The following is a 14,535-nucleotide window of genomic DNA, read 5'->3' as shown; positions in this document are numbered from 1 at the left end:
CTGATATTCAGTAAGACATTGGAAGAACACTGGAAACATTTGGATGAGGTGCTATCTATTTTGCATAAGGAGCAGTGGAAGGTTAAGATGTCTAAATGTGACTTTGCTCAGCCCAAGATAGCATATCTAGGGCATGTTATTTCTGCAGGAGGGGTTTCCACTGACCCTGATAAGATAGTGGCTGTTCAGCAATGGCCTACTCCAAAAAATGTGAAGGAAGTGAGGGGTTTTCTTGGTTTGAGTGGTTATTATAGAAAATTCATTAAACATTATGGGATTATTGCAAGGCCTTTAACTGATTTGCTTAAGAAAGGAGTTCCTTTTGTATGGACCAGTGTTACAGAGGAGGCTTTTGTCACACTTAAGCATGCTTTAGTGTCTGCTCCTGTATTGGCCTTACTAGATTTTAGTAAGCCCTTTATGATTGAGACTGATGCTTGTGAATATGGTATTGGTGCAGTGCTGATGCAACAGGGACACCCACTGGCATTTGTTAGTAAAACTTTGGGACCCAAGAATAGGGCTCTGTCAGTATATGAGAAAGAATATTTGGCTATTTTATTGGCAGTGGATAAGTGGAGGCCTTATTTGCAAGTTCAGCGGTTCACTATTAAAACGGATCAGAGAAGTTTGGCTCATTTGCAGGATCAAAGATTGCATACAATCTGGCAGCAGAGGTGTCTTGCTAAACTTCTTGGATTGCATTATCAGATTCAGTACAAACAAGGTACAGCAAATAGTGCAGCCGATGCTCTGTCCAGGAGACCTCCTGATGGTTCTCAGTTGTTTTCCATTTCCAGTAGCCAACCCACATGGTTAGTTGAAATTATTGATAGTTATAAACATGATGAACGAGCCCTGACAATTATGCAACAACTAGCTGTGCAACCAGCTTCTAAGCCACCCTACAGTTTGGTTAATGGTATTCTGAAATATAAGCAGAGTATTTGGGTTGGCTCTGTTCCTGCATTACATCAGAAAATTTTCTTTGCTTTTCATGATAGCCCTTTGGGGGGTCATTCAGGTTTTCCAGTGACATACAGAAGGATTCATGCTCTGTTCACTTGGTCTGGAATGAAGAAGTTCATCTTAACACAGGTGCAGTCTTGTGTGATATGCCAGAAAGCTAAACCTGAAAGAGTTCCTTATCCTGGCTTGTTATCTCCCTTGCCAGTTCCACATAAAGCCTGGGATACTGTGTCTATGGATTTTATTAATGGTCTTCCCCAGTCATCTCAGTACAACTGCATTTTAGTGGTGATTGATAAATTTTCTAAATATGGTCATTTTATTCCACTCAAACATCCTTTCAATGCTCAGAAGGTGGCTGAGGTGTTCTTGGATAATGTTTACAAGTTGCATGGTCTGCCTAGTGTGATCATATCTGATAGAGATCCACTTTTTACTAGTCAGTTCTGGAAATTGTTAGTTGCAAAAACAGGGACTCAATTGAATATGAGTACAGCAAATCATCCTAAAACAGATGGGCAGACTGAGCAAGTAAATCAGCAAGTGGAGTGTTATTTGAGATGTTTTATCAGTGCTCAACCACACAAATGGAGTAAATGGCTGCCTTTGTGTGAATTCTGGTACAATTCCAATTGGCACTTTGCTTTGGGGAAATCTCCTTTTGAAATTTTGTATGGGTATACTCCCAGATATTTTGGCATCTCTGCAACTGATACAATTGCTCCATTGGAAATGCAAGACTGGTTGCAATCTCGCCAAGCGGTCACAAAAACAGCTCGACAACACTTGTTAAGGGCACAACAACGTATGAAAAATCAGGCTGACAAGAAGAGAACTGAACGGGTTTTTGCAGTAGGGGATCGTGTCTTTCTCAAGCTGCAACCCTATGCTCAGTTGTCATTATATTCCAGGGCAAATTAAAAAACTGGCCTTCAAGTATTATGGTCCTTTTCCAATCCTGGAGCGCATTGGAGAGCGAGCTTATCGATTGGATCTTCCTAATAACAGCAGGCTACACCCTGTCTTTCATGTTTCTCAGCTCAAGAAGTTTTTACCTCGAGAGACGATTCCCAGTCACACATTGCCTACAGTCAGGGCAGCTATACAAGTTCCTCTCAGTATACTGCAGAAGCGAGTGCGATCTCAAGGTAAAAAGACGGTTGCCCAAGGGCTAGTTCACTAGTCTGAATCTTCTCCTGCAGATGCTACTTGGGAGGATTTGGAGCATTTGAAGCAGCAGTTTCCCCGTGCTCCGGCTTGGGGTCAAGCCGGCTCTCAAGGAGGGAGGAATGTCAGCACACCGGGTAGCGCTTCAGATGATATGGCAACAGCGACAACAGGTGACGACACTATTCATCATCCGACAAGCAGAGAAGAAGCGGCAGAGTTCAAAACTTCTCGTGGGCCTGCGGTGCGGCCCACTCGGGTGAAGACGAAGCCCAAATGGCACGCCGGCCCGGAATGGCTGTAGTTTAAATACCCTTGTAACGTTCGGATGGATTGGCTTTGGACGGACGGCGGCTTCGGCCGATTGTAATAGCTGTAGTACAGAGGGAGGTTGGGAGGATAAACACGCCATCGAATTTTCCCCATTCCGCCATGAACCCTAGCTTCCACGCTTAGATCGATCCCGACCCTTACACCCCTCGAGTCCTCGACCGCTACGTCCGTGCAGAGGAAGTTAGGAGGTACTCACCGCCGGCGCGCGCCTTACATTGCACTGATTGCGTGTTCATGAAACGAGGGACGAAGTTCCATACAACTGACCTCCTTCGTTCCTAGGTTTCCACGGCTTGCCTGTTGCTTACCAACCAATGCTCCTCTCCTCTTTGTGTAGATTTTGAAGGTCGAAAGGAACAGGGTGATATACGGAGATTCAGAGCCATCTGTACAATATCGATGAAGGTTTACCCCCTACGGCCTTTATCAGAATATTCATGGCTAGTGTGGCCAAAATTGCAGTGTTGTTCTTTGAGTTATTTTGTTAGATGGGAAAGGATGCATCTGTTGAACTTGTTACAGTTCACTAGAAAAACAGATTGCGGAACAAGTGGAACCAAATTGTTGGTTTGCCCAAGAGATTCCTGGATGAGTTAGCTTTGCCCAATGCGTCGGAACCAAACTCAAGTTTTCTCTCCCCTTCCTTGAGTTCGGTTTGGGTACTGTAGAACTATCTGAGAATGAGAGAGCGCCTTTTGGTTTATTTGCATTGTGCATTTCATTCTGGAAATACCAAGTAGGCCTTTGCGCGTGTTGGGGACGCAAGAAAAATGCTGTATATCGGACAGTCCTCGTACCCTTACTTTAGGAGGATTTTGGGGACGACAAGCACACCAGCAGATGAGCAAAAGTGGCGAGGATGCCATCACTTCCCCTATGGTGAAACTCCAATCAGATTGGATGATCATAGTTAAAAAAAAAAATCTAAGCTAGTTAGCAGAAACAAGCTGAGAACCTCGTTTGGTTGATGGGGGTTAGCAAAAACAAGCCTTGAGTTGAGTGAGTCACGGTTCCGTTCAATCTTAGCTGGAAGACCTATTCAAGCCGCCATGATTAGCTAGGCTTCTTGTTCTTTGGTGTCCGGCTGTGTCTTCGGGTCCCCCCACCATTTTCAGCATTGTCCTTTTTTCTTGCTCTAAATTTGCTTTGTAACATCAGTTTTGCTAGAACTCATCTAGATGAGATTTAATTTGGTCCCATTCACCTTTTATAGCCATTGGATGTGGTGCTATAAGATGCGTGTGTGCTGACGTGGGTTGTATCCATTCTTGTTTTTCAGGTGAATGAGACCAAATTACGTCTCATCTAGATGAGTTCTAGGTACTCCCTTGTAACATTACCGTCCCTTCATCAATGAAATCAGCTGGTAGCTGCTTCTTGTCAAAAGGAAAAAAAAAATCCAACACGCCCCATAGTTATCTATGTGCCGTTACATTACATCTTTAAATAGTTAAATACCGCTCTTTGTTCACTTGTAACTGAAGTGACTGAGCAAGTATCTAACATCACATACGTGCTATCTGAAACTATAAACCAAAATGTAGATGCTAAGGTACCTTATGATTAAGTTGCACATATCCAACCATTATTCAGAGCATCGATCTGCTTGAAATACTCGTACTGTACCTTATCACTCTGGTAAGTCCATATGCTAATACGATGCCTCATCAGAACCATGGGACTGTACTGTAGCTACTGTCAGATAGGGCTGCAGTTGAGAACGTCTGGTCCGCTTCCATGTCTGCATCTGATCTTTTGGCGAAGCGCCCCTTGATCCTTGGCCGTGCTTCGGCATACGCCTTCCTTGTTGCATAACGTGTGGTCTTCTCAAACTTTCTGCTCTTCTTCTTCTCCTTGTACCTGAGGACCCTGGCCTCTCTCTCCTTGGAGCTGAAGTGAATTGGTGTCTGAAGTGAAGGACTTGAGAAGAGACCGATGGCTCCAGCTGGTCTCAGGATGCTGGACTGGACCGTATTGTCCGGTACTATACCCGCCTCCATTGAGAAAGATATCTGAGATGGAATGGAAAAATGGTCACTTAAAATGTGCAATCATATTGACATTGCAGTTGAGATCCTTCATTGATATGTAGATGAGTTTAATTTAGTCCAACGTACATAACCTTGTATTACTTTTTCCCTGTTTACACAATAAAACCATGTAAACGCTGCTTACGGATAAAACCTACACTAGACTTGCTGGTTATGAAATATCTAATGATATATCATATTCTTTCATGTAGTCATTGGTGTGTATAGAAAAGTTGGTAAACAGAGAGCGTAGTTTCTAGTTGACAGAGAATTTGAGAGTGTGTGTATGGAGTGACCTTTTAGTTACTGAGAAAACTTGAATATTCTATGTTTAGAAAGTACACGGACTAATAATCAATTAATATGCCTAGACTTTCTTTGGAGTGTCTATGACAGCAGTTCCATTTTAATTAGTGTACTTTCCTAGAGATGAATTGTGTACTTCTCTAGTTGGCAGAGAATTTCAGAGTTTACATATGGATTGACTTTTTAATTACTGAGCTGAGTTGGGTGTTCTATGTGTAAAAGTACACAAACTAATCCATTAATCTGCCTAGGCATGGGTTGTGTACTTTTCTTTGAAGTGGCTATGTCAGCAGTTCCATTTTGGAAATAATCAGCTGAAGTTCTCTACCTAGAAGTAGAAAAAGTTGAAGAAAGAGCCAAAAAAGTGAGGAAACACTAAATACCGACGTTTCACACTTTCACTTGCACCAAAAAAAAGTACTCTGGCTGATCTTATCATTTTATTTCATATGAAGTATGCATGAACTCTAGTTTGAGGAAATTATAGCATGACATGTAAGTTGTAATGCCATAATAAATAAGTAATAGAAGAACTCACGCTGTTGTTGACGGAATCTGTGTAAGCACTAACCCCAGCAGTCACGGAGGCAGCCTGCTCTGCCCCTACAAGTGGTGCATAACCACTCTGATGTGGCCTGCTCACAATTGCAGACTGCGAAGGTACTATGCACTCGCTCCCTTCCTTCTCCACGTACTCCTTTTGCATCTGCTGCTCCGCGTACTCCTTTTGCATCTGCTGCAGATGTTGTTGTTCTTGCATCACATACTGCTCTTGGTTGTTCATGTGGCTATCATAGTAAGAATTGTACCCGACAAGGTCAAAGTACTGATCCACTTCACCAAAATATCTGCTGCTGCTGCTGCTGCTGCTGCTGCTGTGGTTGCCACTGTGATTATGGTTATCAGAATCTTTGCTGGGCAGCAGCCAAGAGGCGTCCTCTTCCTTGCTGCCGAGGACAGGAGCGGTGGCTGCTGCCTCGGCAAATAAAGAAGCAGCTGGAATGGCTGCGACCGGGTGTGACACCACGGGCACGCGCTGGTGCATCGTGGCAAGCAGGTTTGTGTAGTGTACCTGTGCTTCATAGGCGGCGCACAACGCTGCAGCATCTGCATGACATTCCAGCACCACTGGTGCATGCTTGTAGGCCTCGGAGAGGAGCACACGCTCATGGCGCGAGGCCACACGGTTTGCGGCGTGGATCTGTGCATCACAAGATGCACAGAGGTACGCGGAGTCGGCGCGGCAGTACACCACGCTTGGCACCGCGCAACATCCGTCGCACAGCCTGGCCCAGCTCCCTTCTCGTCCAACCGCCTCCTCATAAACGGTGCCGTTGGAAACACAATTCATGAACAAGGTGTCCTTGTGAGCACCACAAAGACCATGCAAGGGGTATTAGTGAAGGTAGTAGCTACTGTTTCCCTACATATTCTGTGTATATGTCTTCTTCTGCTCCTCTACCTCTCATGGCTCTTTCGTATGTGTTCATGCACTGCCTATGTGAGTATGGAGGAATGTCAGGAATGTAGGACGTCCAGTCCAGAGTATACTAATAGTAGGGTGTCAGTCGGGTGACACTTGGCGTCATTCTTGGGGGCGAGGATTATAGTGTACCTGGTTTGTGGTTAGCTTTGGACGTTGCTGCTTCACTATCCTGTGCCAATGTCGGTCTTCCGATGCAGAGTCGTTTTCAGATAAACATTTAATGCACCTCGGCATGGCTGCGAGTTAGCTCTAGTGTTGCTCAGCTAAATCTGCTTGAGTTTGATATCAAATCTATCTGGTGAAAGAAATTTGCATGTTTGCAAGTAGAAGACTTAAATCTTTTACAATTACTTTCCCATTTTTTGTCAGGATGATCCGTGTGTTCACTTTTTACATTTGGACTCAGATGCCAGCTAATTTGGATAGCCGCTGATGCAAACCCGGAGGTGCATTCCACCGATCAAGAGAACTCTCATATATATCACACGACTGATTGGCCCTGAATGATGAAATTGTCTTTGCCTGGATTGGACTAAACCTAAAGGTAGAAACTAGAGGAAACTAGAAGCCATTATGGTATAAAGGAGACAGAGGGAAGATGCTGCATCTCTCTTTATGAGCAGTTGCACCCTTTAGCAAAAGAGAAAGGGGAGCTGTCTTCTGTTAGATTCCAAAGCATGAGGTTTTCTGCCATTCATTGGCGCTCTCCCTTAGCCGTTCCGCCTTTTGGAACCTCAAGTGTGAGGTAGCAAGTTGAGATATTGAGAAAAGCTCAAATGTTGGGGGTACTTTGACTGGGGCAGCTCTTGTGTCATGGTCGTGTTAGAGAGGTGTCCAGCAGCTGTCGTGAAGAGGCCTTCGAGGCCCTGTGCGTCGCTTCTTTGTCATTCTTGGCTAGAGGCTGGGCAAGGCGAGTCCCATGCCTTCACGTTCCGAAGAATGGGTTGTCTCCACACCTGGTTGTATACCGTCTTATGCCTTCGTGCTTTCTTTTCTTTTCCTGGCCTCGCCAAAATTTGGTCCCTTGTGCTTTCTTCTTATGAAAATGACCTGCTCCCAGGCATGTTCGAGAGAAAAATGCTGAAGTATAAAGAAAATCTCATTGGTTTAGGACTCGGTCAGGCACACCAATTTTTTGGCTTCCTTCCAAGTTTTGTGAAGAAAAAAAGCAGGAACTCTGCTGATCAGTTAAAGGTAGGAGTTACGGTTTACCTGCAGAACTGACTGTTAAAGGCTGGTTTAGGCATTAAGCAGACAGGGGGTTAAGAAGCATTCAGAGGCAAAAGCTACACAGGTATTTTCCTTTCATTGGCTTTGGCAAGACACTTGTTGTACTGTAGCTGTCTGGATTTGTAAGATCCTCATGTCCCTTTTCTTTCCAGATATTCCAAATTGTAGTGCACAGGACCGTACTATTTTAAGTCTCTCCTCTGGTCCCCGCGCATCGCTTTTCGCGTGCTGCTGCCCCGCTTTTGTTTTCCTCACTGGTATAGATAGATATCTTCCCAGAATAATTGGTTTCTATCTGTTCGAAAGGACGAAATGTCCCTGTTGCTGCCAGCAGTGTGATGGATGCATCTGAGTTAACACGTTCCAAATCAGCTGCTTGTGTTCATGGGAAGGTGATCTAACAAAGGAACATGAGGTTTTTCAGCTACTTAAGTCAAATATGAATAATTAAATACTAGCATATTTTGTTAGTTGGCATTCAACACCTGTAGATCTGAGTTCCTTTTACCTAACATAGCAGTGGAAGCATCCAACTGATTTAAAACAAGGGAACAGCAGGCATGTCATATTATAGTTTTATATATGCACCTGAGCAGCTCTTGTGATTTTCCAATATTGGTGAACCCAAAGCCACCAAAGAGAGAGAGAGAGAGAGAGAGAGAGAGAGAGAGAGAGAGAGAGAGAGCCTTTGACCCATTAGTGTGCTACAGCACAGAACTAGAGATACTTTCTGCTTGCTTACTCCACCAACCACAACAGAGTTAGCTCATCTCCCTGTTGACCAGTTTCTCTTCATACACCACGTAGGCCTGTCTTACTTTGCTATAAAGCCCATGCAGAACAAGAAACTTGCCACAAAAACATCTGAACCCGAACCATCCAAGCACAGGAACAGCTAAAACTAGTTTCAGGATGGCTACAGCTGCGTTGTGCTTCAGGGCGTCTGCTCTCTCCGTGGCCTGTTTTCTCCTGGCCTTGCCATTGCTGATGGCACAGGACCCTTCAAATCTGAGCCTGGAGCACTACTCCAAGACATGCCCGAATGCGGAGCATGTGGTCCGGGCAGAGATGGAGTGTGCGGTGCGCGACGAACCACGCAATGCCGCTTTGATGCTTCGCCTCCATTTCCACGACTGTTTCGTGCAGGTTGGCTGCCCAAACACTCTTTTGGCCACAGACGCTAACCTGAATGCTTATACTGTGGAGTGGTATTATTGAGTTTGCTCTGAACATCTGAATGTTTGTTTGTTGCAGGGCTGTGATGGATCGGTGCTGCTTGACGACACCGCGACCATGATCGGAGAGAAGCAAGCAGACCAGAATGTGAACTCGCTGAAAGGATTTGAGGTGGTTGACAAAATCAAGGCAAAGCTGGAGGCTGAGTGTCCTGGAACAGTTTCCTGTGCTGACTTGCTTGCCATTGCAGCCAGGGACGCAGTTGTCTTGGTAAAATAAACCAAACCCAATGTTCAGAGTATTGATTCTTGTGTAGTGGCTTAGTTACTTTTGCTTGCACCAATTTCATAGCAGGCTTGCCTTTTGAGGAATAAGTTAGTATACCATCAGAAATCCACACGTATATTTCATTATAACCTGCTGTGCCATTTGGATGCTGTTTAGCTACAATTCCATATCTTTTGAGTAGAGTAGTATGCAAACAAAGAACATGACAGATACATTTCTTGAAAACAAAAGACTACAAACTCCATATCTTTCTGACAAGGGGGAAAAATTGTTTCAGGTGGGTGGGCCTTACTGGGATGTTCCAGTAGGAAGATTGGACTCCAAGGAGGCAAGTCTTGACCTAGCAAACAAGGACATCCCTACCGCTGAGCAGGGCCTTGTCACCCTTATTTCCAAGTTCTGGGAGAAGGGCCTTGATGCCACTGACATGGTGGCCCTTGTCGGTATGATCTTCTTTCTTTTGACAGCTATAGTTTATGATTAAAAACACTAGTTCAGTTCATAACTTAATATTAACAGAACCAGACAATCAAGCGCTGTAAGCAATGTAAAATACATGAACAATCTGGTAATTTTAAAGTAGGATCTACAGATACTTCCTTGTCTTGTAATAAAAATACCAATATGGAGATGCAACTTTGTACCTGAACCTTCTGAATTCTGATATGTTTGAGGGGGTGCACTCCTGTTATCATCTTATGTTGAACACTGCTTACTAGAGATATGACATTTGCATTGAAGGATCCCACACGATTGGATTCGCACGGTGCGCGAACTTCCGGGACAGGATATACGGCGACTTCGAGATGACATCCAAGTACAACCCTGCGTCTGCGACCTACCTCAGCAAGCTCAAGGAGGTCTGCCCCATGGATGGTGGCGACGACAACATCAGCGCCATGGACAGCCACACTTCCTCGACCTTCGACAACGCCTATTTTGAGTCGCTCATCAAGGGCGAGGGCCTCCTCAACTCCGACCAGGAGATGTGGTCCAGCATCGCCGGGTACTCGACGGCCGACACGGTCAACAAGTACTGGGCTGACCCGGAGCTGTTCTTCAAGCAGTTCTCGGACTCCATGGTCAAGATGGGCAATATCACCAACCCTGCAGGTGGTGAGGTCAGGAAGACCTGCAGATTCGTGAACACATAAGCTGGTGGAACCTTCGTTTGCGCCTTCTCCTTTGATGGTTGATGATTGTCTGCAAATAAGAACGTTTTTCATAGCATATACTCTACTGGTATAGGTATTATCGTCGTCGCGCTACACTGAAATATTTTGGCTGTATGGAGTAATAGAGAATATACACATCATGTATTTTGAGGGTTTTGCACAACCTGATATTATGTACACATCAGCAATGCATTCTGATCATATTTTAGCACCTGTTTCAATCTGAAAATGCAGCAAGAAAAGCAGAAAAAATAAAGACTGCCAAAGAGAAAATACAAACTGGGCAAATCAAAACTTTACAACTTCAAGAGAAGCCCCTTGTTACAAGTTACAACTAGTCTTATTGTTTCAGCTAGAAATCTGTAATATTAATAGTTCAATACCATTCCAGGGAGTTGGGGCACTCTCCTGTGTACACTTCATCTAAGATACATACATCACTATTTATACTTTACTTCAGTATTGGATTATTTCCAAATCTACATAGGATTATCATGCTGTACAAGGGCTGCTGCTTGGTGTTCTGTGGTCACTTGGTGACCATGTCATCTTGGCCCGGAGAGCTCGACGGCCTGCACCAGCAATGACGAGTCGTCGGTCAGGTCGGAGTAGCAGCGGCTGAAGGTGAACTCAGGCACGGTGAACTTGTGTGAGTCGGCTCGCTGCGACGCTTGCCACCGTTCCGCAAGCCCGTCGCCTTCCAGCATGCGAACCACCTCCGACATCCTCGGTCGGTGGCCTGGGAGGTACTGTGTGCAAAGGAGCGCCACCTGCACCATCTCCTCGAGCTCGATCCGGTCGTAGCTGCTCCGCAGACCCTTGTCAACCAGTACATCAAGTTTCTTCTCTTGGTGCATCTTCTTCACCTGATCATCAAGCAATTACGTCATGAGCTAACTTAAGCATCATCGATGGCAGGGCATTTGCAGTTATGAACAGTTTCGACAAAAGTGCTTTTCATTTCAGGTGGTTCCATGAACTTTATTAGTTTTTCTCAAGTATTTCTTGCAGCAGTTTTATCAAGTAAATTGCAGAGGCTTAATTACCCAATCCAGCATGGCTCCCTTCTGATTTGATGCCTTTCCGAACTCCAGCGCTGTCTGGCCGGTGATCAGCTCCAGCAGCAGGATGCCAAACCCGAAGACGTCTGTTTTCTCGGATGACTGCCCAGTGGAGAGGTACTCAGGCGCGATATGCCCAACGGTGCCCCGCACTGCAGTGGTGACGTGCGAATCCTGGTGATCAAGGAGCTTTGCAAGCCCGAAATCACCGACGATGGCCTCACAGCAATCGTCCAGCAACACGTTGGCTGCCTTGACGTCTCTGTGGATGATCTTTGGGTCACACTGCTCATGAAGGTAAAGTAGACCTCTTGCTGCTCCAAGGGCTATCCTCTTCCTAGTGATCCAGTCCAAAGGTGGCTTTCCTGGAATAATTAGACCGGTATAAAGGGGAGATTTCCTTTGATAGGAATCATATGCTCTGTGATAAAGTCTTTGTGCAAAGAAACAAAAATAAATGAAGGGAAGAATCCAATTCTGTCTTTTTCACGTTCGGCTTGTCGGATTGCAACTTTCAATTCTGCATCGTTCTTTTTAGGCATGACATCTGAAAATTCTAGAACGAACATATGCTGCACAACAAGTGGGTCTATAATTGGGCAAACAGTTCTCCTACTTACGTTTGGTTCTCAGGCTAAGATTCTCCTAGCCTTGTTAGGCAAGGCAGGTCACTTGGTAACATGACAAAGGTTTACTTTGCTTGGCTAGATCACTAATAACCACAACCAAAACGGGGAGGAGGCTAGCCAAAGTAAGAACTCCCACTCAGGCAAGGTAAGACAACATTGCTGCAGCCTCCAACTGACACACACCCAACAAAGCAATTTGCTTTTCTTGACTACGCCAAAATGAGCTAGTTCTATCTAGCCTAGTTAAGCACGGGATGTCAAGGAAAGGCAGATAATCTTGCTGGGATTTTGAGGTGCTGACCTTTCAGGCGCGAAGCGACGCTTCCATTTGACATGTATGGATAAACTAGTAACCTCTCTGTGGCAGTCATACAGAACCCCAGAATCCTAAGGAGGTTCCGGTGCACTGCCAAGCTGATCATTTCAACTTCAGTCTTGAACTGTGACTCACCACCCGCAGCATTACCATCCTTGAGTCGTTTGACAGCCACAAGAGTCCCATCGGGAAGCTGCCCCCTGTAAACGTGTCCGAAGCCGCCTTTTCCGAGTATGTTCTTGCTGCTGAATTTTTCTGTTGCAACCTGCAGCTCCCTGAACTGGAACCTCCTGACATTTCCAAGGCTAACGTTATCCATGTGTTGATCTGCATCAATAGCAGTGCTTCATCAATTATCAGGTTCCAAATCGATGCACAAAGTACTGCATGGAATTCTTGAAGTTTCACTTACCTTCGTCATCGAAAAGTATCTGCCTGTTCCGACGCTGTCTCCACCAGAACAAGAATCCGGCAGCAAGAAAGAGGAAGCTCATGCAACCAGTTACAGCACCAAATGCAACTGCAAACTCGTGGCTTTTAGCTTTCGTCGGCGGAGTGCCTTGTGAAAGGTTGTAGGTCATTGGCATCGGCGCAGTCCCGTAACAATCTTTCTCCGTATTTGCAGCGCATATGAGAGGATTTCCAACTATGCTGCAAGAGAACCAATAACAGAACAAAGCTTACAGCTTAAACTTGATACAGGTTCATACTTCCATGAAAAAAATTAAGCTTATTCAAACAAGGATGAACACAATCTGAGCTGCAGCCTTACTTGTATGTTCTTGCCAAAGATCCTGGTATCGGGCCACTCAGGTTATTGTATGACAAATCTCTGCAGGACACAAGGTGCACAGTGAGAACATCCCAAACCAAGAAATCATGGGTAAGAGCACGTGACAGTAGGGAAATTACTGACAGGAAAACAAGGTGCGACAGATTAGTCGACGCTGTAGGGAATGGACCGGACAGGGTGTTGTTGTTGAGCCTCCTGGTCAGATTACAACAGGCCTCGGGTTAACATCTCAAGGAACAATAATAATGCAAGAGGTAGGGTATTTCATGACGAGAAGTAGAGCTCACAGGTACTGGAGGCTCTCAAGGTGGCCCACGGATGGTGGGATTTCACCATAGAAATTGTTGCCAGAGAGGTCAAGTGTCTTGAGACTTGCCAGGTTGCCAATCTCGGCTGGGATTGGCCCGGTTATGATGTTGTTCTGCAGAAGACTGCAGCCAAGAGAACGGTAAGATATCTCCATCGCAAATGGAAAATGGAACTCTGAACAAATAAGTGGCAGTGAGAAGAGCACACTCACATAGTCTCCAGGCTGGTCAGGTTTCCTATGCTTGGGGCGAGCAGGCCTGAGAGATTCTGGCTTGGAGCCTCCCTGTGGATGATTCGAAGAACAACAGCGTGATGAGAAGTAAAAACATGCAGAGAATATGATTAGGTGCAGGTGAAGTGAAACAGGAAAGGGGGTGATTCGCTTACAGGCCGGTGACGAAGTTGTCGGACGAGCAGGTGATCATGGTGAAGCTGCAGGGGTCGACGGAGTACTGGTCCCAGTTCTTGAGCACGCCGTGGGGGTCCTTGAGCTGGTTCTTGATCCCAATCAGCGCTTGCACTGCAGGCAGGCAGATGTTTCAGAAACTTGCGCAAAACCGATAATAATAATAATCCAAGAAACAGACAGGGCAGAGACGGACGGCCATCGTTGCAGAGACTACTCTCGGCTTGACTGAAGAAACGGCATCAGAGGAAGACAGAGCCATGGATTCGGTGGGAATAACAGAGTAGAGAAGGGGGCGGGCGGAGAAGAAAGACAGAGGGAGAAGAAGAACCAGCACACCCCCTAGAACGATTCCAGGACGGGAAGAGGGAGACACGAACCTTCAATGTTGACGCCCTTGGCGGAGAGGAGCGCGCTGCAAGGGGAGGATACGAGCAGCGCCACCGCCGCCAGCACCACCGCCAGCAGCCGCCGCGGGGAAGGAGGCGCCTCCATTGCCGGGGAAGGGAGGGAGGCAGGGGCAGGGCAAGCCTGCCAGGGGCGTGACAAGGGAGGGCGGGGTGGTGGTTCAGGGGGGAAGAGGCTGTGTGCGGCTGCTGCCGGGGCGCTGGCTGCGTGGAGTGCAACCTTGGCCTCGCCCGTATGTGGCAGCGAGAGCAGGCGTGAGAGGCCGAGAAAAGCACGGAGGCTGCAGCCTTGGCCTCGCCCGTTCGCCACCCCACACCGCCAAAGCCAAAGTGGCAGGGGCGGGGCCACCGCCTGGGCGAGGGCCCACGTGGTGTGTGAGAGAGAGAGAGACAGATGACACAAAAGAAGATGCTTGCGCTGTGGCAGCGAGCGGGCGGAAAGCACAAAAGGGGT

At 46.3% G+C, this 14,535-nt stretch overlaps 3 protein-coding genes across 4 annotated transcripts; 1 reads left to right on the top strand and 2 right to left on the bottom strand.

Annotated features, from left to right (window-relative positions):
- Positions 1-3,730: 3,730 nt before the first annotated feature.
- On the bottom strand, positions 3,731-6,525 carry LOC123150094 (zinc finger protein HD1). Of its 2 annotated transcripts, XM_044569894.1 has the most exons (3): positions 6,457-6,525; positions 5,344-6,168; positions 3,731-4,481 (listed from the first exon to the last, which is right to left on the bottom strand). In XM_044569894.1, the coding sequence occupies exons 1-3, from the start codon at positions 6,523-6,525 to the stop codon at positions 4,137-4,139; spliced, it is 1,239 nt and encodes a 412-aa protein (XP_044425829.1). In that variant the 3' UTR covers positions 3,731-4,136. The 2 variants fall into 2 exon arrangements, with proteins under 2 accessions (XP_044425829.1, XP_044425828.1); XM_044569893.1 differs by lacking the exon at positions 6,457-6,525 and having other exon boundaries at positions 5,344-6,417.
- Positions 6,526-8,106: 1,581 nt separating this feature from the next.
- LOC123150095 (peroxidase 11) lies at positions 8,107-10,381 on the top strand. Its single transcript, XM_044569896.1, has 4 exons — positions 8,107-8,667; positions 8,776-8,967; positions 9,263-9,428; positions 9,727-10,381. Exons 1-4 carry the CDS (start codon positions 8,434-8,436, stop codon positions 10,137-10,139), a joined length of 1,005 nt encoding a protein of 334 aa, XP_044425831.1. The 5' UTR covers positions 8,107-8,433; the 3' UTR covers positions 10,140-10,381.
- A 45-nt stretch (positions 10,382-10,426) lies between these two features.
- On the bottom strand, positions 10,427-14,334 carry LOC123150093 (LRR receptor kinase SERL2). Its single transcript, XM_044569892.1, has 10 exons — positions 14,055-14,334; positions 13,656-13,788; positions 13,480-13,551; positions 13,247-13,390; positions 13,083-13,154; positions 12,939-12,998; positions 12,579-12,817; positions 12,152-12,493; positions 11,207-11,586; positions 10,427-11,026 (listed from the first exon to the last, which is right to left on the bottom strand). The coding sequence occupies exons 1-10, from the start codon at positions 14,167-14,169 to the stop codon at positions 10,706-10,708; spliced, it is 1,878 nt and encodes a 625-aa protein (XP_044425827.1). The 5' UTR covers positions 14,170-14,334; the 3' UTR covers positions 10,427-10,705.
- Positions 14,335-14,535: the final 201 nt, after the last annotated feature.

Source organism: Triticum aestivum, chromosome 7A, assembly GCF_018294505.1.
Source record: "Triticum aestivum cultivar Chinese Spring chromosome 7A, IWGSC CS RefSeq v2.1, whole genome shotgun sequence".
Lineage (NCBI taxonomy): Eukaryota > Viridiplantae > Streptophyta > Magnoliopsida > Poales > Poaceae > Triticum > Triticum aestivum.
This window is presented reverse-complemented; position numbering and strand designations above follow the sequence as displayed.